Source organism: Pseudophryne corroboree, chromosome 1, assembly GCF_028390025.1.
Source record: "Pseudophryne corroboree isolate aPseCor3 chromosome 1, aPseCor3.hap2, whole genome shotgun sequence".
In the NCBI taxonomy this organism is placed as follows: domain Eukaryota; kingdom Metazoa; phylum Chordata; class Amphibia; order Anura; family Myobatrachidae; genus Pseudophryne; species Pseudophryne corroboree.
Window position 1 is genome coordinate 539,469,080 of NC_086444.1, and position 22,857 is coordinate 539,491,936.

The 22,857-nt window shown below is 45.4% G+C and overlaps 1 protein-coding gene across 4 annotated transcripts in view; it reads right to left on the bottom strand.

The window, feature by feature from the left end:
• PSIP1 (PC4 and SRSF1 interacting protein 1) overlaps positions 1-22,857 on the bottom strand; it is a 369,617-nt gene that overhangs the window by 146,150 nt on the left and 200,610 nt on the right. For all 4 annotated transcript variants that reach the window (XM_063914078.1, XM_063914077.1, XM_063914076.1 and 1 more), the window contains exons 6-8: positions 22,549-22,650; positions 17,935-17,997; positions 9,106-9,190 (exon numbers count right to left, since the gene is read on the bottom strand). In XM_063914078.1, the coding sequence (XP_063770148.1) occupies positions 9,106-9,190; positions 17,935-17,997; positions 22,549-22,650 (250 nt within the window). The remainder of the gene's footprint in view (positions 1-9,105; positions 9,191-17,934; positions 17,998-22,548; positions 22,651-22,857) is intronic.

Below are 22,857 nucleotides of genomic sequence, written 5' to 3' on the forward strand. Positions count from 1 at the left end.
GGTCTCCCTGAAAATAAAAAATAAGAATTTACTCACCGATAATTCTATTTCTCGTAGTCCGTAGTGGATGCTGGGAACTCCGTAAGGACCATGGGGAATAGACGGGCTCCGCAGGAGACTGGGCACTCTAAAAGAAAGATTAGGTACTATCTGGTGTGCACTGGCTCCTCCCTCTATGCCCCTCCTCCAGACCTCAGTTAAGGAAACTGTGCCGGGAAGAGCTGACACAACAAGGAAAGGATTTGGAATCCAGGGTAAGACTCATACCAGCCACACCAATCACACTGTACAACTTGTGATAACCATACCCAGTTAACAGTATGAACAACAACAGAGCCTCAGAAACAGATGGCTCATAACAATAACCCTTTAGTTAAGCAATAACTATATACATGTACTGCAGAGAGTCCGCACTTGGGACGGGCGCCCAGCATCCACTACGGACTACGAGAAATAGAATTACCGGTGAGTAAATTCTTATTTTCTCTGACGTCCTAGTGGATGCTGGGAACTCCGTAAGGACCATGGGGATTATACCAAAGCTCCCAAACGGGCGGGAGAGTGCGGATGACTCTGCAGCACCGAATAAGCAAAGGCAAGGTCCTCCTCAGCCAGGGTATCAAACTTGTAGAACTTAGCAAATGTGTTTGAACCCGACCAAGTAGCAGCTCGGCAAAGCTGTAAAGCCGAGACCCCTCGGGCAGCCGCCCAAGAAGAGCCCACCTTTCTTGTGGAATGGGCTTTTATCGATTTAGGATGCGGTAACCCTGCCGCAGAATGAGCTTGCTGAATCGTGTTACAGATCCAGCGCGCAATAGTTTGCTTTGAAGCAGGAGCACCCAGCTTGTTGGGTGCATGCAGGATAAACAGCGAGTCAGTTTTCCTGACTCCAGCCGTCCTGGCTACATAGATTTTCAAAGCCCTGACTACATCCAGTAACTTGGAGTCCTCCAAGTCCCGAGTAGCCGCAGGCACCACAATAGGTTGGTTCAAATGAAACGCTGATACCACCTTAGGGAGAAATTGGGGACGAGTCCTCAATTCTGCCCTGTCCATATGGAAGATCAGATAAGGGCTTTTACATGACAAAGCCGCCAATTCTGACACACGCCTAGCCGAAGCTAAGGCCAATAGCATGACCACTTTCCACGTGAGATATTTCAGCTCCACGGTCTTAAGTGGCTCAAACCAGTGGGATTTCAGGAAATCCAACACAACGTTAAGATCCCAAGGTGCCACTGGAGGCACAAAAGGGGGCTGAATATGCAGCACTCCCTTAACAAACGTCTGAACTTCAGGCAGTGAAGCCAGTTCTTTTTGAAAGAAAATGGATAGGGCCGAAATCTGGACCTTTATGGACCCCAATTTTAGGCCCATAGTCACTCCTGACTGTAGGAAGTGCAGAAATCGCCCCAGCTGGAATTCCTCTGTTGGGGCCTTCCTGGCCTCACACCAAGCAACATATTTCCGCCATATGCGGTGATAATGATTTGCTGTCACATCCTTCCTAGCTTTTATCAGCGTAGGAATCACTTCATCCGGAATGCCCTTTTCCGTTAGGATCCGGCGTTCAACCGCCATGCCGTCAAACACAGGCGCGGTAAGTCTTGGAACAGACAGGGCCCCTGCTGTAACAGGTCCCGTCTGAGAGGCAGAGGCCATGGGTCCTCTGAGATCATTTCTTGTAGTTCTGGGTGCCAAGTTCTTCTTGGCCAATCCGGAACGATGAGTATAGTTCTTACTCCTCTCTTTCTTACTATCCTCAGTACCTTGGGTATGAGAGGAAGAGGAGGGAACACATAAACCGACTGGTACACCCACGGTGTCACTAGTGCGTCCACAGCTATCGCCTGAGGGTCCCTTGACCTGGCGCAATATTTTTTTAGCTTTTTGTTGAGGCGGGACGCCATCATGTCCACCTGTGGCCGTTCCCAACGGTTTACAATCTGCGTGAAGACTTCTGGATGAAGTCCCCACTCTCCCGGGTGGAGGTCGTGCCTGCTGAGGAAATCTGCTTCCCAGTTGTCCACTCCCGGAATGAACACTGCTGACAGTGCTAGCACGTGATTCTCCGCCCATCGAAGAATCCTTGTGGCTTCTGCCATCGCCATCCTGCTTCTTGTGCCGCCCTGGCGGTTTACATGGGCGACCGCCGTGATGTTGTCTGATTGAATCAGCACTGGTTGGTTTCGAAGCAGGGGCTCTGCTTGACTCAGGCCGTTGTAAATGGCCCTTAGTTCCAGTATATTTATGTGTAGTGAAGTCTCCTGACTTGACCACTGTCCTTGGAAGTTCCTTCCCTGAGTGACTGCCCCCTATCCTCGGAGGCTTGCATCCGTGGTCACCAGGACCCAGTCCTGTATGCCGAATCTGCGGCCCTCGAGAAGATGAGCACTCTGCAGCCACCACAGCAGAGACACCCTGGCCCTTGGGGACAGGGTGATCAACCGATGCATCTGAAGATGCGATCCGGACCATTTGTCCAACAGATCCCACTGAAAGATCCTTGCATGGAACCTGCCGAAGGAAATTGCTTCGTAAGAAGCCACCATCTTTCCCAGGACTCGCGTGCAGTGATGCACCGACACCTGTTTTGTTTTCAGGAGGTCCCTGACCAGAGATGACAATTCCTGGGCCTTCTCCACCGGGAGAAACACCTTCTTCTGTTCTGTGTCCAGAATCATGCCCAGGAAAAGCAGACGCATCGCAGGAATCAGCTGCGACTTTGGGATATTCAGAATCCAGCCGTGCTGTTGCAACACTTCCCGAGAGAGTGCTACGCTGACTAACAACTGCTCTCTGGACCTCGCCATTATAAGGAGATCGTCCAAGTACGGGATAATTATAACTCCCTTCTTCCGAAGGAGTATCATCATTTCGGCCATTACCTTGGTAAATACTCTCGGTGCCGTGGACAGACCAAACGGCAACGTCTGGAATTGGTAATGACAATCCTGTACCACAAACCTGAGGTACTCCTGGTGAGGTTGGTAAACGGGGACATGCAAGTAAGCATCCTTGATGTCCAGCGACACCATAAAATCTCCCTCTTCCAGGCTTGCAATAACCGCCCTGAGCGATTCCATTTTGAACTTGAACTTCCTTATATAAGTGTTCGAGGATTTTAAATTCAGGATGGGTCTCACCGAACAGTCTGGTTTCGGTACCACAAACATTGTGGAATAGTAACCCCGTCCCTGTTGAAGGAGGGGAACCTTGATTATCACCTGCTGGAGGTACAGCTTGTGAATTGCCGCCAGTACTACCTCCCTTTCCCTGGGAGCAGCTGGCAAGGCTGATTTGAGGTAACGGCGAGGGGGAGTCGCCTCTAACTCCAGCTTGTATCCCTGAGATACAATTTGTACAGCCCAGAGATCCACCTGTGAGCGAACCCACTGGTTGCTGAAGTTTCGGAGACGCGCCCCCACCGCACCTGGCTCCGCCTGTGGAGCCCCAGCGTCATGCGGTGGACTTAGAGGAAGCGGGGGAGGATTTTTGTTCCTGGGAACTGGCTGCCTGGTGCAGCTTCTTTCCTCTACCCCTGCCTCTGGGCAGAAAGGATGCGCCTCTGACCCGCTTGCCTTTCTGAGGCCGAAAGGACTGTACATGATAATACGGTGCTTTCTTAGGCTGTGAGGGAACCTGAGGTAAAAAAGTTGACTTCCCAGCTGTTGCTGTGGATACGAGGTCCGAGAGACCGTCCACAAACAATTCCTCACCCTCATAAGGCAAAACCTCCATGTGTCTTTTAGAATCAGCATCACCTGTCCACTGCCGAGTCCATAATACTCTCCTGGCAGAAATGGACATTGCATTAATTCTAGATGCCAGCAGGCAAATATCCCTCTGTGCATCCCGCATATATAAGATGACGTCTTTTATATGTTCGATGGTTAGCAAAATAGTATCCCTGTCGAGGGAATCAATGTTGTCTGACAGGGTATCAGACCATGCTGCTGCAGCACTACACATCCATGCTGAAGCAATAGCAGGTCTCAGTATAGTACCAGAGTGTGTATACACAGACTTCAGGATAGCTTCCTGCTTTCTATCCGCAGGCTCCTTTAGGGCGGCCGTATCCTGAGACGGCAGTGCCACCTTTTTTGATAAGCGTGTGAGCGCCTTGTCCACCCTAGGGGATGTTTCCCAACGTAACCTGTCCGTTGGCGGGAAAGGGTACGCCATCAGTAACCTCTTAGAAATCACTAGCTTCTTATCGGGGGAACTCCAGGCTTCTTCACACAAATCATTTAAGTCATCAGATGGGGGAAAAGTCACTAGCTGCTTTTTCTCTCCAAACATAATACCCTTCTTGGTAGTAACCGGGTTAACATCAGAAATGTGCAATACATTTTTCATTGCAGTAATCATGCATCGGATGGCCTTTGTAGACTGTACATTTGTCTCATCCTCATCCACACTGGAGTCAGACTCCGTGTCGACATCTGTGTCTACCATCTGAGGTAGCGGGCATTTTTGAGCCCCTGATGGCCTCTGAGACGCTTGGGCAGGCGCGGGCTGAGATCCCGGCTGTCCCAAGGCTGCTGCGTCATCGAACCTTTTATGTAAGGAGTTGACACTGTCTGTTAAGACCTTCCACATATCCATCCAATCCGGTGTCGGCCCCGTCGGGGGCGACACCACACTTATCTGCCCCTGCTCCGCCTCCACGTAACCCTCCTCATCAAACATGTCGACACAGCCGTACCGACACACCGCACACACACAGGGAATGCTCAGACTGAGGACAGGACCCCACAAAGTCCTTTGGGGAGACAGAGAGAGAGTATGCCAGCACACACCACAGCGCTATATAACACAGGGATTTACACTATAATGAGTGATTTTTCCCAATAGCTGCTTATTATCCTATTTGCGCCTAAATTTATGTGCCCCCCCTCTCTTTTTTACCCTTCTCGTACAGGATACTGCAGGGGAGAGCCTGGGGAGCGTCCTTCCAGCGGAGCTGTGAAGAGAAAATGGCGCTGGTGTGCTGAGGAAGAAGGCCCCGCCCCCTCAGCGGCGGGCTTCTCCCGCGTTTTGTATAGCTTAATGGCGGGGGTTTTTACACATATACAGTTTCCCAGACTGTATTATGTGTATTTAGTGCCAAAAGGTATTCTTATTGCTGCCCAGGGCGCCCCCTCCCAGCGCCCTGCACCCTACAGTGACCGGAGTGTGTGGTGTGCAGTGGGAGCAATGGCGCACAGCTGCAGTGATGTGCGCTACCTTAATGAAGACCGGAGTCTTCTGCCGCCGATTTCATCTCCTTCTTCTGTCTTCTGGCTCTGCAAGGGGGACGGCGGCGCGGCTCCGGGAACGGACGATCGAGGTCAGGCCCTGTATTCGAACCCTCTGGAGCTAACGGTGTCCAGTAGCCTAAGAAGCACAAGCTAGCTGCACGCAGGTAGGTTTGCTTCTCTCCCCTCAGTCCCACGTAGCAGTGAGTCTGTTGCCAGCAGATCTCACTGAAAATAAAAAACCTAACAAATACTTTCTCTCTAGCAAGCTCAGGAGAGCCCACTAGGAGCACCCAGCTCTGGCCGGGCACAGATTCTAACTGAGGTCTGGAGGAGGGGCATAGAGGGAGGAGCCAGTGCACACCAGATAGTACCTAATCTTTCTTTTAGAGTGCCCAGTCTCCTGCGGAGCCCGTCTATTCCCCATGGTCCTTACGGAGTTCCCAGCATCCACTAGGACGTCAGAGAAAACCTAACAAAAGTCTTTTCTAGAGAAACTCAGTGAGTGTCCAGTCAGTCCTGGGCACAAAGTCTAACTGAGGTCTGGAGGAGGGGCATAGAGGGAGGAGCCAGTTCACACACAGTTTAAGTCTTTTCAGTGTGCCCAAGCTTCTGTGGATCCCGTCTATACCCCATGATCCTTTTGGAGTCCCCAGCATCCTCAAGGACGTAAGAGAAATAGATTCTAGATTTTTGGATTATGGATCTGCCAACATGTTAATAATTAGAACCTTAGTCTGAAAAAGCCTAGTCCTTCAGAAAGCTGTTCTGGCTCATTTATAATTGAACTACTGTATTAACCCAGACCAAAGAATGTTTCAAAAGGAGGCCTCAGAAGTCAAAACATCTATAGAGACTTTAGCATAACTTTATTGTATTCAAATGGTCTTTTAAGACCGTACTTAAAATAGGAATTGGTTGTCAATTTTGATAACCTTGCTATTTCTTTACTAACATTTATTTATATAGCGCCAACACACACTGTTGTGCTTTACAACTGGGAATACAATAATAAAACAAGACTGAGTATTAACAGAGGGAAACATGAGGAAAAATGCTCAGCTTGGCAAGTTTATAATCTATAATTAAATAGGCATTTAACACATGAGGTTTAGCACTGCATATTGCATACTGATCCATGTAGATTTCAAGGTGTGAAAGTGCTTAGTGGGCTGTATGATCCAGTCATACGACCGTGTTGGCAGCAGTTTTGGCATGGGGTCAGAGGGTTGTTTACATATGAAAAGAACTGTAATGTAAATTTTGTTTGAAGTATGGAGAGTGGAGGAAATTAGGTAGACTACCTTAAGGAGGTTAAGTGGGTGGTTCTGATACTTGATAAGCTTGCCTGAATACATGAGTTTCCCGTGAACCCTTTGAAGCTTTTTTGTGCGAGAGAGGGAATTCTGCTGAGTGTGCGCAGCATGGAAAATGTCCTGTAACTGGGCATGGGAGCAGATAATGTATGAATGAGAGACATAGATCTTGTGCACAGTGAAGGGATTGAGTTGGGAGATATTTTGAAACATATGTATGTTGGTGTAAGCTTGTTTAAGGTCTTGAATGAGCAGCAGTAGAACGTTTTGTGAGGAAGATCAGTCTAGCCACTGCATGTAAAATAAATTCTAGGGGTGAATGTGGCTATGGTGAAAACCAGTAAGGACACTACTGCAGTGGTCAATGCAAGAAAAATCAGTGCATGAATTAAAGTGTTTGCAGTGTTTTGTGTGAGTTAAGTGTGTATTATGGAAATATTTCTTAGATGTACACAACAGGATTTGAAAACAAGACAGAGTGTGGAACAAAGGTTATAAATGTTAGAAAGACAGTCCATACAACGGGCCAATTCAAAAGGAGAGAGATCCGGAAGTAAATTTTGGTATAATCCATGTAGAGATGGTAATGAAATCCAAATTAATTAGATTTGCAAGAGGGGTGGTATAGAATGAAGAGCAGAGAACTTACAACTGAGCCTTGTATAACTCCAACTTGTAAAGATAGCTCAAAGTAGTTGAATTTGGAGAAACGAGCACTGAAAGTGTGAATTGAGAAGTAATATGCAAACCGGCAACATAGTGTTTGCATGAGAACAGAGTGCTTTAGTGTTAAAAAAGAAAAAAAAAAGCAGCAGATATATCCAGAAGAATTAGAATTGAGTAATGACCTTTAGATTTAGTAGTGGGCAAATCATTAATCATGCTAGTCAGCGCAGTCTCAGTGGAGTATTGGGAACAAAAGCATAATTAAATGAGATGAAGTAGGATGTGTAAGGCGGTTGTGTAAAGTCTTTCAAGCCTAGAGACAAGCGAGATGGAGCTGCTGTTATGAACACAGATTATGTCAAGGAGGCCAATCGCCAATTGGAAGACGTGTTAAACTCAAAACTGATCCTACAACAAGGATCAAGTCAAACATCGGGAAATTAGTACAAAAATTATTGGAAAAAGATATAACGAAGAAAGAATTTGATTACTTGAACCTCGTAGAACCAACATAACCCAGAATGTATACATTACCCAAAGTTCATAAAGACGCCTCGAAGCCCCCAAGGAAACCGATCATAGCAGGAGTAGGAATCCTAACATCCAATTTGTCACACTACATCGATGGTCAGTTGCAACCAATAGTTACGCAAACCAAGTCTCACTTTAAAGACACCGCAGACGACCTCCGCAAATTGGGAATAGCCAATGGACAGATGACATTACCATGGCTACAGATGCATCAGCACTTCACATCAACATCCCCCACACTAAGTTAGTGAACAGAAGCAGAACTCAGGTCACAAAAGTCCGGCCACCCCTGGTCTAGAGAATACTAGATCAAGGCAGTGGCCATCCTAGTTGGAAGAGTCTGTCCATTTGAAGAGGCAGATAGGGGATATTAGAGATGTTTAGAGGCACAGGGAGAGTGTTATTTATCAATAAAGATATTGAAAATCAACCAAGAAAACTTTGGGGCTGTCACAGAACATAAGTGAACCAAGCATAAAAATTGTTGGTGTAGTCCAGGGTCAAGGTAGAGAAAAGTAACTGAAAAAGAAAGGGTTAATAATCCTGATAGCATGCACAGTACATTAATAATGAAACTGTGTATGTGTAGTGTGGGAAAAGGAGCAATCCATGCCTACCACCTTGTCTGCTTCAGGTGTGTAGGCTGCAGGTGAGTTTCTGATTGTGAGCCAAGTTTATGTTCTTAGGAGGGCTTGTCCCATCTGTCATATGGTACTGTTGTACCATCTCCGTGCTGTACACTGGACCCAGAGAACAACCTGTCGCCACCTGTTTGGATTTTTGCTGCTGATGCGGGACTGGTTTGTAAGCTCACATCAGGACTAGGGGGCAGATATATTAAGCCTGGAGAAGGCATAAAGAAGTGATAAAGCGGTGATAAGTGCAAGGTGATAACGCAACAGCCAATATGTAAATTAACAGTTATGAGCTGACTGGCTGGTGCATTATCACCTTGCACTTATCACTGCTTTATCACTTCTTTATGCTTTCTCCAGGCTTAAACATTGCCCCTAGGTTCTGATTGGATTCAGATAATGTTCAACTGGTTTTTACTGTACTATTTCCTACACTTTGTGAACAAATTGTTTAGTGAGGAAATCACTATTTGGATTTACAACTAGCTATGTTAGACGCATTAATGAAAAAAGACCAACATGTGACAATTGCTTGGTAATCTGATCAAGGAAATGGAAATGCTAGGGGGTATAATTACTAAAGTGCGGGTTTTTAGAAGTGGAGATATAGCCGAAATTTCTTAAAGTGCCTAAAGTTCCTGTACACACATCTAACCCCCATGATTCAAGTTACTCCTCTAAAAAAATAATACATTTCTGAACTGCTGAAAATGTCACCTGGTCTTCCACTCTTAGGACTTTGCTTCGGTTGTGTCAGCGAAGCAGCAACTACATCTTGCTCAGCCTCCGCCATAATATCCACCTTGCAAAGAAAAAAAAAATTAGCATAATTAGAGATCACAACGACTTCTGTAAAAGTGCATAGTAAATATATATATATATATATATATATATATATATATATATATATATACACACATATATATACACACACACACACACACACACACACACACACACACTTATATATATATATTTATTTACCATTGACTGTAGCGCACGCAGGGGGGGTTTCTGTGTACCCAGAAACCCCCCCTGACGGACCTTTATATTTTTTTTCAGAGTCGGAGACACCATTGTCTCAGTCTCTGCACCAGCCCAGGACCCCCAGCCGCTGACAGAGCTGCCCGGCAATAGCCAATTACAGCTATCAGCGCCTCCGCGTCAGGTGGCTTTCATGTCCATACCACCTGACGCAGAGCACTCATAGCTATCTCAACATGCCGCTGGCGGGCTGCTCCAGCGCGCCACAATTACATTGCCTACAAGCTTGTAGATAGAGAGAGGAAGGATCGCGCCACCCGGCAGGGTCACGAAGGATGGAATCTCAGTATGTGCTGTATACTATGTGTAATTATGCCGTGAGTGTGTGTGTAATGTGAGTGTGTTTGTAATTGTGCTGTATGTGTTTACTCTCTGCTTTTTTTGTAAGTGTTCCATAAGTATGTATGCTACAGTGTGAGTGTGTTTGTTTGCTTAAGTATGCTGTATGAATGTGTGTACTGTACTGCATACAGTATACCATGTATGTCACATATATGCTATATATATTTTGAAATGTATGTATGTGTAGATGTGTATGTATGTATATGTGTATATACGCACATCTACGCATACATATACATCATTTCAATATATATGTGTATATACATGTATGTATGTATGTATGTATGTATGTATGTATGTATGTATGTATATATATATATATGATATATACGGAAACGCCGCCATGAAAATCCTGCGTTTGCCCAATTGAGTACTAAAGACAAGTGGGTCTCCTCTTCAACATGCACATATTAACCACTACTAGAGATGAGGCAGGGAGCAAACCCGGCAACTCACGATGATATAAAAAGGAACTGCAGTGTTCCCTACACACAGCGGGGAAAAAGCAAGGAATGGGGAGGGGAAGTCCCCTATGTTTTTTTGTTATTTAAAAAACAAAACAAAACAAAAAAAAAAAAAAACTATTTTTTCCCATCCAATTACATAGTCGATGTTCTATTTTTGGGCGAAAACACATAGGGGTATATTCAATTGAAGTCGGATCCATTCAGACTTTAAAAAAAGTCGAATTGAGATGCGGAAGCAGAGACGGGGGAGAGCCGCGGGCAGACGGGGAGAGCAGCAGCTACAGCAGCTTAGCCAGAGGATGTGTCACAGCCGCCGCTCGCAGCAGCGTCCACCCGGCTCCAGCAAGCGAGACCTCGCTTGCTGAAGCCGCGTGGACGCTGCTGTGAGCGGCGGCTGTGACACATCCTCTGGCTACGCTGCTGTAGCCGCTGCTCTCCCCGTCTGCTTGCGGCTCTCCCCCGTCTTTGCTTCCGCATCACAGCCACCGCTCACAGCAGCGTCCACCCGGCTCCAGCAAGGAGCCGGGTGGACGCTGCTGTGAGCGGCGGCTGTGATACATCCTCCGGCGCTGCTGTCCCCCGTCTGCCCGCGGCTCTCCCCCGTCTCTGCTCCCGCATCTCAATTCATCTTTCTTTAAAGTCGAATTGAGATGGTCGAAAAGGGGGCCAAAACACACGCGGATCGGCAGCTATTCCATACGATCCACGTGCTCTTCGACAAGTCGAATTCCTCGACTTGTCGAATAATTTGGGGTTCGATTGAATAGGTCGGAGACCCTTCCGCCCTAAAAAAGTCGAAAACTGCCGTCTTTTCGACAGACGGTAGCTTTCAACTTCAATTGAATGTACCCTATAGGATCCGGGATAATTTCCCAGAGCTATGTGTTTTTGAAAAAAAACAGGGGCTGATAAGGATAGTTATCAGGGATTTTTTTCACCTGCCTCAGGCAAGTGAAAAAAAAATCCCCAATGACGGCCGTCAGAGGACAATTTAAAATCCACGGCGGATCAATTAGCCGGCGGTATGAATTCCCCTGTAATATTTTTTTCAAAAAATGTCCCCAACATTTTCGATTTAATGATCATATTATGTACATAATAGCTATTAAAACAAGATTCAGTATTTTTATTTTTTAAATAAATATCTGGATTTGATAATAGAATGATACCTAATCTAGGTAATATAGCTATTATTTACATAATTTGATCATTCTGATAGCACGTGGGAAGGTCAGTGGGGTATTAAACAGGCATGTGGGGTGTTAGTAGGAAAGATTGAAATATTACATATAATACTGTGCTACACATTAGTGCCCACAATTCACAATACTGTAAGCGACACAACTGTAGCGAAGCATGACTGCCATTTTCTCTTCAAAATTAAATTGTGCCCTCTTCAGTGATTAACACCATGCTGTAAAAATCCTAAAGTGAACACAAAATACCACATACGCACTGGACTTTTCTGTACAGATTTTAGGATGACTTTAGTAAAAAACAAAACAAAAAAAAAACTGTGTGTACACTCCTGCCGTTTTGGAAAAGAAAATACATACATTTGCCTTTCATTGTGTTGCAATATTAGTAAAAATGAAAAAATAAAAACTGAAAAACACCTTTTAAGCCATCTAAGGGGGATTTGATTTGCCAAGTTCTCAAGATATCGATACTGGAATGTGGTCCATCTCAAAAAGTGCCAAAATAGGTTTAGGATAGGGGTGAGAAAATCCTCAGTGGCAAAAGTATAGAAAGTCAAACTTCATGCTATTCAGGACAATTAGTCATATAAAAATAAAATTTACAGGTATAAACACAATTCTGAAATACTAAAAAGAGTAACTAGTTCACCTAGATAAAAGTGAATTTATGTAGGAAGATAAAAATAAAGATTTTAAACCTACCGGTAAATCTATTTCTCCTAGTCTGTAGAGGATGCTGGGGACTCCGTAAGGACCATGGAGTATAGACGGGCTCCGCAGGAGATAGGGCACCTAAAAAGAACTTTGACTATGGGTGTGCACTGGCTCCTCCCTCTATGCCCCTCCTCCAGACCTCAGTTAGAGAACTGTGCCCAGAGGAGATGGACAATACAAGGCAGGATTTAGCAATCCAAGGGCAAGATTCACACCAGCCCATACCAATCATACCATGTAACCTGGAACCTACATAACCAGTTAACAGTATGAACAAAAAACAACAGTAACGGTCCAAGACCGATGTCAACTGTAACATAACCCTTATGTAAGCAACAACTATATACAAGTCTTGCAGAGTTTCCGCACTGGTACGGGCGCCCAGCATCCTCTACGGACTAGGAGAAATAGATTTACCGGTAGGTTTAAAATCTTATTTTCTCTTACGTCCTAGAGGATGCTGGGGACTCCGTAAGAACCATGGGGTTTATACCAAAGCATCCAATCGGGCGGGAGAGTGCGGATGACTCTGCAGCACCGACTGAGCAAACGCTAGGTCCTCATCAGCCAGGGTATCAAACTTGTAGAATTTAGCAAAAGTGTTCGATCCCGACCACGTCGCCGCTCGGCAAAGTTGTAAAGCTGAGACGCCTCGGGCAGCCGCCCAAGAAGAGCCCACCTTCCTAGTGGAATGGGCCTTAACCGAACTTGGTACCGGCAATCCAGCCGTAGAGTGAGCCTGCTGAATCGTATTACAGATCCAGCGAGCAATAGTCTGCTTTGAAGCAGGCGCGCCAATCTTATTGGCCGCATACAGGACAAACAGAGCCTCTGTTTTACTAATTTTAGCTGTCCTGGCTACATAAATTTTTAAGGCCCTGACTACGTCCAGGGATCTGGAATCCTCCAGGTCACCAGTAGCCACAGGCACCACAATAGGTTGATTCATATGGAACGACGAAACCACTTTAGGCAAAAATTGCGGACGTGTCCTCAATTCAGCTCAATCTATATGAAAAATCAAGTAGGGGCTCTTGTGTGATAGAGCCGCCAATTCTGACACTCGCCTTGCTGATGCTAAGGCCAACAACATTACCACCTTCCAGGTAAGAAATTTCAACTCAATCTTGTTAAGCGGTTCAAACCAGTGTGATTTTAGGAACTGCAACACCACGTTCAGGTCCCATGGTGCCACTGGAGGCACAAAAGGGGGCTGTATGTGCAGCACTCCCTTTACAAACGTCAGGACTTCTGGAAGAGAAGCCAATTCCTTCTGAAAGAAAATCGAGAGGGCCGAAATCTGTACCTTAACCGAGCCTAATTTCAGGCCCATATCCACTCCTGTCTGTAGGAAGTGGAGAAGACGACCCAAATGAAAATCTTCCGTAGGTGCATTCTTGGTCTCACACCAAGACACATACTTTCGCCAGATACGGTGATAATATTTTATCGTCACCTCCTTCCTAGCCTTTATTAAAGTAGGGATGACCTCTTCCGGAATCCCCTTTTTTGCTAGGATTCAGCGTTCAACCGCCATGCCGTCAAACGTAACCGCGGTAAGTCTTGAAATACACAGGGCCCCTGCTGCAACAGGTCTTCCCTCAGAGGAAGAGGCCAGGGGTCTCCTGTGAGCATCTCTTGTAGATCCGAGTACCAAGCCCTTCGAGGCCAGTCTGGGACCACGAGTATCGTCTGTACTCTTCTTCGTCTTATGATCCTCAACACTTTCGTGATGAGAGGAAGAGGAGGAAACACGTAGACCGAGTCTAAGACCCACGGTGTTACCAGTGCGTCTACTGCTACTGCCTGAGGGTCCCGAGACCTGGCGCAATACCTCCGAAGTTTTTTGTTGAGGTGTGATGCCATCATGTCTATTTGAGGAGTTCCCCAAAGACGTGTTACGTCTGCAAAGACTTCTTGATGAAGTCCCCACTCTCCTGGATGGAGATCGTGTCTGCTGAGGAAGTCTGCTTCCCAGTTGTCCACTCCCGGAATGAAGACAGCCGACAGAGCGCTTACATGATTTTCCGCCCAGCGAAGGATCCTTGTGGCTTCCGCCATCGCGACTCTGCTTCTTGTCCCGCCTTGGCCACTGCTGTGACATTGTCTGATTGAATCAGAACCGGAAGGTTTCGAAGAAAACTCTCCGCTTGTCGAAGGCCGTTGTAAATGGCCCTGAGTTCCAACACATTGATGTGTAGACAGGACTCCTGGTCTGACCAAAGACCCTGAAAAGTCCTTCCCTGTGTGACCGCTCCCCATCCTCGGAGGCTCGCGTCCGTGGTAACCAGGAGCCAGTCCTGAATCCCGAACCTGCGACCCTCCAGCAGGTGAGCACTTTGCAACCACCACAGGAGGGACACTTTGGTTCCTGGGGACAGAGTTATTTTCCGATGTAAATGCAGATGGGACCCGGACCACTTGTCCAGAAGGTCCCATTGAAAAGTCCTTGCATGGAACCTTCCGAAGGGAATGGCCTCGTAGGCCGCTGCCACCATTTTCCCCAGAACTCGAGTGCATTGGTGAACTGACACCCTTTTCGGTTTTAGCAGGTCTCTGACCATGTTCTGGATGTCTTGGGCTTTCTCTATTGGGATGAAGACCTTCATTTGTTCCGTATCCAGTATCATACCTAGGAACGGTAGTCGAGTTGTCGGAATCAACTGTGACTTCGGTAGATTTAGAATCCAACCGTGTTGCTGGAGCACTCTCAGAGAGAGCGCCACACTGCTCAGCAATTTCTCTCTTGATCTCGCTTTTATCAGGAGATCGTCCAAGTATGGGATAATTGTGACCCCATGCTTGCGCAGGACCACCATCATTTCCGCCATTATCTTGGTGAAAATCCTCGGGGCCGTGGAAAGTCCAAACGGCAACGTCTGAAATTGGTAATGACAATCCTGTACAGCGAATCTCAGGTATTCCTGATGGGGGGCATATATGGGGACATGAAGGTACGCATCCTTTATGTCCAGAGACACCATAAACTCCCCCTCCTCCATGTTGGCTATTATCGCCCTGAGTGATTCCATTTTGAATTTGAATCTTTTTATGTACAGGTTTAGGGATTTCAGATTCAAAATCGGTCTGACCGAACCGTCCGGTTTCGGGACCACAAATAGGGTTGAGTAGTAACCTCTTCCCTGCTGGTGCAGGGGAACCTTGATTATCACTTGCTGTATACACAGCGTTTGAATTGCAGCTAACACTACATCCCTGTCCGATGTGGAAGCTGGTAGGGCCGATTTGAAAAATCGGCGCGGGGGCACCTCCTCGAATTCCAATTTGTAACCCAGGGAAACTATTTCCAACACCCAGGGATTCAGGTCCGAACTGAACCAGGCCTGACTGAAAAGTCGAAGACGTGCCCCCACCGGTGCGGACTCCCTCAGGGGAGCCCCAGCGTCATGCTGTGGGTTTTGGAGCAGCCGGGGAGGACTTTTGTTCCTAGGCACCTGCCGAAGCAGGTGCTCTCTTGCCTCTGCCCTTACCTCTGGCGAGGAAAGAGGATCCCCGACCTCTTTTGGACTTGTGCGACCGAAAGGACTGCATCTGATAGGGTGTTACTTTCTTTTGCTGTTGGGGAATATATGGTAAAAAATTTGATTTACCTGCTGTAGCTGTGGAAACCAGGTCCGTCAGCCCATCCCCAAACAATACATCCCCCTTATAGGGTAGTACTTCCATATGTTTCTTGGAATCCGCATCACCCGTCCATTGGCGAGTCCATAAGGATCTTCTCGCTGAGATAGACATGGCATTGGCCCTAGAAGCTAGCAATCCAATGTCCCTTTGAGCATCCCTCATAAATAAGACTGCGTCTTTTATATGGGCTAGAGTTAGGAATATAGTATCCTTATCCATAGTATCAAATTGATCTGTCAGCTCATCTGTCCAAGCTGCAATTGCGCTACACACCCATGCCGACGCAATCGTCGGTCTTAGCACAGCACCTGTAAGAGAATAAATACCCTTTAAGGTAGTTTCTTGCCTGCGATCTGCTGGGTCTTTAAGGGCCGCTATGTCAGGAGACAGTAGCGCAACTTTCTTGGATAAGCGCGTCAGGGCCTTGTCCACAGTGGGGGGTAATTCCCAAATCTCCCTGTCCTGCTTAGGGAAAGGGTATGCCATAAAAATTCTTTTAGGGATCTGCGGTCTCTTATCCGGAGTCTCCCAAGCTTTTCCAAAGAACTCATTTAATTCATGAGATGTGGGAAAATTTACAATCTGTTTCTTTTCCTTAAACATGTGTACCCTTGTGTCGGGGACTGAGGGTTCATCCACAATATGCAACACATCCCTTATTGCCACAATCATAAACTGAATAGTTTTAGTCACCTTAGGGTGCAATTTTACTTTGTCATAGTCGACACTGGAATCAGAATCCGTGTCGGTAGCAGTGTTGTGTTAAGGGACGCTTTTGAGACCCCGACGGGCCCTGTGAGTCGGTCCAATCTGAGGATTGACCGCCTGATGTCCCCCCTAAACCAGCCTTATCAAGCCTTTTATGTAAAGATGCCACACTTGCATGCAATGTATGCCACATGTCCATCCAATCTGGAGTCGACACAACCGACGGGGACACACCACTCATTTGCTCCACCTCCTCCTTGGAGAAGCCTTCCGCCTCAGACATGTCGACACACACGTACCGACACCCCACACACACAGGGCGTTACCTATAAGGGGACAAAACCCCAACCAGGCCCTTAGGAGAGACAGAGAGATAGAGTATGCCAGCACACACCCAGCGCTTAAAAACACTGGAATATATGACCAGATAGCGCTATTATATGTTTATAATTGTAATCTCCACTCACTGCGTCGCCAAAGTGCCCCCCCCTCCTCCTTTTTCCAACCTGTGAAGCTCAGCAGGGGAGAGAACAGGGAGCCAGCGTTTTCTCATGCAGCCTCTGTGGAGAAAATGGCGCTGGTTAGTGCTGAGGATCAAGCCCCGCCCACCCGACGGCGGGCTTCGGTCCCTTCATCATATACTAATAAAATGGCGGGGGTCCGCGGATTTACTGTCCCACAGCCTAATCCATCGTATTTATGGCCAAATCGAGGTTTATTGCTGCCCAGGGCACCCCCCCCTGCGCCCTGCACCCTTCAGTGCCTGCTTTGTGTGTGTGACTGGGAGCAATGGCGCGCAGCTTACCGCTGCGCGCTTACCTCATGAAGATCTGATGTCTTCTGCCGCCTGAAGTCTTTTCCTCAATACTCACCCGGCTTCTATCTTCGGCATCTGTGAGGAGGACGGCGGCGCGGCTCCGAGATGAACCCCAGGTGAGACCTGTGTTCCGACTCCCTCTGGAGCTAATGGTGTCCAGTAGCCTAGAAGCAGTGCCCAACTTTACAAGCCAGCTCTGCTTCTCTCTCCTCAGTCCCACGATGCAGGGAGCCTGTTGCCAACAGGACTCCCTGAAAATAAAAAACCTAACAAAATTCTTTTTCCACAGAAAACTCTGGAGAGCTCTCTGCAGTGCACCCATTCTCCTCTGGGCACAAGATCTAACTGAGGTCTGGAGGAGGGGCATAGAGGGAGGAGCCAGTGCACACCCATAGTCAAAGTTCTTTTTAGGTGCTCTATCTCCTGCGGAGCCCGTCTATACCCCATGGTCCTTACGGAGTCCCCAGCATCCTCTAGGACGTAAGACAAATTAATAGAAATATTTAATTCAAGTGCGTAACTGCAACATTGGGCATTTCCTTTTTGTACAGAGCTGGTATAAAGAAGACTGGGAATAGGACTATAGCGAGTAACTAATGTAGAATTTTACCTTTCTCTTCCTTCCTCTTCTACCTTTAACTACAACAGGAGGATCACTTGGAGCAGTGGCATCCTGACAAGAAGCAAAATGTCCAATGTTAATAGGGAAAAACTGGATATCCATACATATTTATTTGCACATGAAATGGATTGTAAGGGGTAAATATATTAAAGTGGGATTTTTGGGGATTTTTTGAACTTGTGATGTTGCCCATAGCAACCAATCAGATTCTATTATCTTTGAGAAGAAGCCAGATAAATGTTAAGTAGAATCTGATTGGTTGCTATGGGCAACATCACCAGCTCTAAAAAAAAAACCTCCTACCTTAGTAAATTTACCCATAAGGCTCAACATTTTCTGGGATTTATTCTCGAATCTAGGCTTGTATCGACATCATGTTTATAGCGGATATATCCACACACTAAGCTAAATATTTTTTAGACGTACTAGTCCTTCCCATCTGCTTGGAAATTTGTGCTGCATGCTTGAATGTTCATTAAGCACCCCTCAAATACTCAAACTCGTATGCATGCTCTTTATTACCAAGTAGCAGTGAGTTGCCATATTTTTTTTGTGAGGTCCAATAATAATGGGAGAGAAAACCAAACTAATGCGACTCTGCAACTGTAAGGCGTAGAGAGCACACAAATATATTGCAGGACATATTTTAAATCAAAACCCCCACCACCAAAAAAATAACAAAAAACCCCCCAAAACCTCAAATCATTGTTCAGGACAAATGCTATGTTCAAGAATTGCATGGCAAAAAGTTGGGGTATTTAGGGGTGGGGATTTGCACCCCCCTTCCTCTTTGTCTGTTGTTTGTCTGTGACCCCTCCCCCTTCCAGCACCTGATATATAATTACCTCCAGGTATGATTGAGCAGCTTCCAAATTGTTTGTCCGCTTGTGTGCAAGAGGCATTGAATGGGAGCAGCATTTGGAAGGCATGCTGTTCCTTGTAGTGCCAATGGGAGATTCTGGGGGTGGCTCCCGGGTAAGCTAGTTCTCTGTCTGGAAGTGTTTTAGTAATAGCCTTCATCATGAGGCCTACTGTGACAAATTACATGGCCTTATGTGGGCACTGCTATCATGTAGTGTTAGGACTGCTGTATCAGAGAAGCCGTGAAGTGGCCATCAGCTAAACATGTGTTTGCAAACATTTGTGACTAATTCTCTGAATTTTATTACAAGATAGGTTCAGGGATGGTTACAGGTAATTTTCAGTGTGCGGAAGGGAATCTAGGGGTGGGGATTTGCACCCCCCTTCCTCTTTGTCTGGTCTTTGAGAAGAAGCCAGATAAACGTTAAGTAGAATCTGATTGGTTGCTATGGGCAACATCACCAGTTCTAAAAAAAACCCTCCCACCTTAGTAAATTTACCCATAAGGCTCAACATTTTCTGGGATTTATTCTCGAATATAGGCTTGTATCGACATCATGTTTATAGCGGATATATCCACACACTAAGCTAAATATTTTTCAGACGTACTAGTCCTTCCCATCTGCTTGGAAATTTGTGCTGCATGCTTGAATGTTCATTAAGCACCCAGCACTCAAATACTCAAACTCGTATGCATTACCAAGTAGCAGTGAGTTGCCATATTTTTTTGTGAGGTCCAATAATAATGGGAGAGAAAACCAAACTAATGTGACTCTGCAACTGTAAGGGGTAGAGAGCACACAAATATATTGCAGGACATATTTTAAATCAAAACCCCCACCACCAAAAATATAACAAAAAACCCCAAAAACCTCAAATCATTGTTCAGGACAAATGCTATGTTCAAGAATTGCCTGGCAAAAAGTTGGGGAAGGACTGTTCCAGCTCACATTTGACCTCCACGTTATTGAGTACGGTCACGAGATGATAGCACCATACTAAAGAACACTTTTGTAGGACCAAAACAATGGGCCTTGCTGGGCATAATTTTAGTTTTTTTTTCTTTTCAGTTTCTCTAACACTTACCATCGCATCCTCTCTGTAGTTAAAGGTGGGGCACAGACATCACTGATGGGGTTAAGCTCCTCCCACAGGAGGCAGGGTACACCCTGTGAAGACAGGACAGGTGTTCGGAGAATAAGACACACACCCTGTATAACAATAGGGAAACACCCTGTAAGGACAAGGAAGGTGTCGCACATAATGAAGATAACCAGGCAATCCACAAAGTCTCTGGTTACTTGAACCATGAAGGCCCCAATTAAGAATGGGCAGTGTTATCACTAGAACCTGAGAATTCTCAAGTCTCTACCTATAAGAGACATGTTGTAGACAGGAATATAGACACTCTGCAATGACAGGCAGGTGTAAAAAAAAACGTTTGTCTGGTAAGAGACAGTATGGAAGACGGGGTACAGTAGGTGTCACGTTATCCACCCTAATACTACACTTTTAAAACTCTAGGCAACAAAGAGCTGTCTAGATGAGACTATACACAATCAGTTGCCACAATATAAAAATGTGGGATGGGCGCATGCCACTGAGAGCAGACTTTATTGCACCAATTAAATAACGTAACATACTTTTGTTTCACTGATGTAAATGAAGATAAGACGTGTGTGTCATGCTGTAACGTATGTAGTCATGCTCAGCAAACTCTATCTGTATTAGAAAAGTCTCAAACTGTAAAATGATCCAGTAACTGGAACAAGCACAGTTACAAAGATTGAATAAATCAATCTTGTCCGGATAGAGATTTCTTTGCATTCATCCAGTTTCAACTTTATGCATAGAGAAGGGCAATAAGACAAACACAAAGCCCATGGATCACACAATCAGAAAAAAACAAAACAACTGATGGATATTATTTTGTCATCTCGGAAGACCGTAGGGAGTTATGTATGTACGATGATGCCGGTTATAGACTGTATTCCCAGACATGATGGGAAATGAAACAAATAGGTATATGTAAGATGATGCCCTTGGCACCTAACTGGATGAAACTATTTTACCAACCAGTTGATTAACCTGTGCTCCAGGAAAGGGGTTTTAGGTGCCAACTAGTCAAAAAGAACTAAACTCTACAATTATTACCAGCAAGGAAACACGAGCTGCCTTACACAAGGAACCTGGCCAAGAATAGTTGGAGGATAAAACTACACGGATAGCTGCAGCAGTAAGGACAAATTGTGTCCAACCAGCAAAATCTAGTCAACATCTGATCTTCTGGAGACACTGGAGGACGTAGTGATCTGTCCCCATGAAGGTGTCAACGCAACCAAAGCTTCTTGACGTAAGGGGTTTTCTAAAACAGAATGATTGTGGAGCCTGGTCTTTTCGGCATAAGGATCCATGAATTTTCAGAGGCCTTATACCCCATAGTAGATGAGAAAAGTGCCATGACATCAAGGGACAAGGAATGACATGGCTTAACTAAAAATAAATTATCTGAAATTCTGTTTACAGGAAAAACAAACCCCATGATCGAGGAGTGCATAAAATATCACGTGGATTTGGAAAACGTAGCAAGTGAGAAGTCGGTCATCAAGCTATGGCAAGTGTATAGCACTACTGGGAGATAGGGACAGTATGATGTTAATCTTCTATGCAGCAATTAATCTTTAATGCTGTTTGTGTTGTAGAGAGCCTCCTGGTCTTTCACAGTACAAGTCAATATTGGGAGAACCTTAGGCGCATTGACACTACCCACAGCCATAGGAAAGCATTATAGTGATATCTGCTACAGTTCCAGGCAGCCATGTGCTTCAAGAGGTTGTGTAAGAAAAGCATGTAAAAGGAAGAGGATCCTACAACATGTTTAGACAGTGAAGGGAGAAGTTGGTTCCCATATAAAACACTAGGCATGGCAAACTACAAATTTCCTTTGCTTAGGGCTCTACAACAACTGACCCTGCTCCTGGATGAAAGCTGAAAAGAAGGTCTTATTTATTGCTTCAAGTACCATTCATCATGTGGGTGGTGCTTAAATTCCATTAGTAATGTCTGTGTCCTCATTCAGCTAAAGGAGACATAAATGCAACATGTTGGCACATTTTTACATTAATTCACTTTTATCATTCAGTTGGCAATATAATAGAAATTTGTATGCGGAACCACTCTCAGAGGATTCATAAAATAAGGAGGGATGTTTATGTATTAAACCAATTTCCTGGACATCTGTTCAAAAAGCAAGATGTTACCCAATACATTGTGTTTTACAAGTCTGTCTGACCAGCCTTTGGAACAGATGAGAAGTAAAGGTGTTTTTTTTGTAGACCTCACTTTCCCTGGCAACCTCCTTATCTGTAACCTACATTTATTTTCTGTAGTCTTCTCCCTGTGAGTACAGAGTCTGTTGCAGACGTGGCATGCATCATGCTAATGAAGTATGACCATTATGCAATAGACAGACTGTACTTGTGTATCAATGCTTATTTCCCTATAGATTGTAAGCTTGCAAGCAGGGTCTTGCTACCTCTATGTCTGTCTGTTATTACCCAGTTTGTTTAATCACTGTTTTCAATTGTAAAGCGCAACGAAATATGCTGCACTATATAACAAACTATTAATAAATAACGTTAATAATGGACAATACAGACTGATTATGTCCATGTTACAAAGTATAATTAAAATAGATCTAGCTACAGTATATATATATACTTGGTACAATGTAAGACTCACTTCACTGCCAGGATGGTCACTGATGTCCTCTTTGGAGATATTCAGATCTTTTTCTGGAGACCCAAGTCCACTAGAAGATGTATCAGAGTGTTTGCTTGAAATCTGATATGTAACAAACAAGATGTCAAAGGTAGTTTGTATGTACAGTAAGAATATGTACGCATTTAAGCAAATTAAACATTTAAATGATAAATCGTTTTTGTAAAATAAGAAGCACTTTCAAGGATTTAAGGCTTTATCATAGGTGGTCATTCCGAGTTGTTCGCTCGCCAGCTGCTTTTAGCAGCATTGCAAACGCTAGGCCGCGCC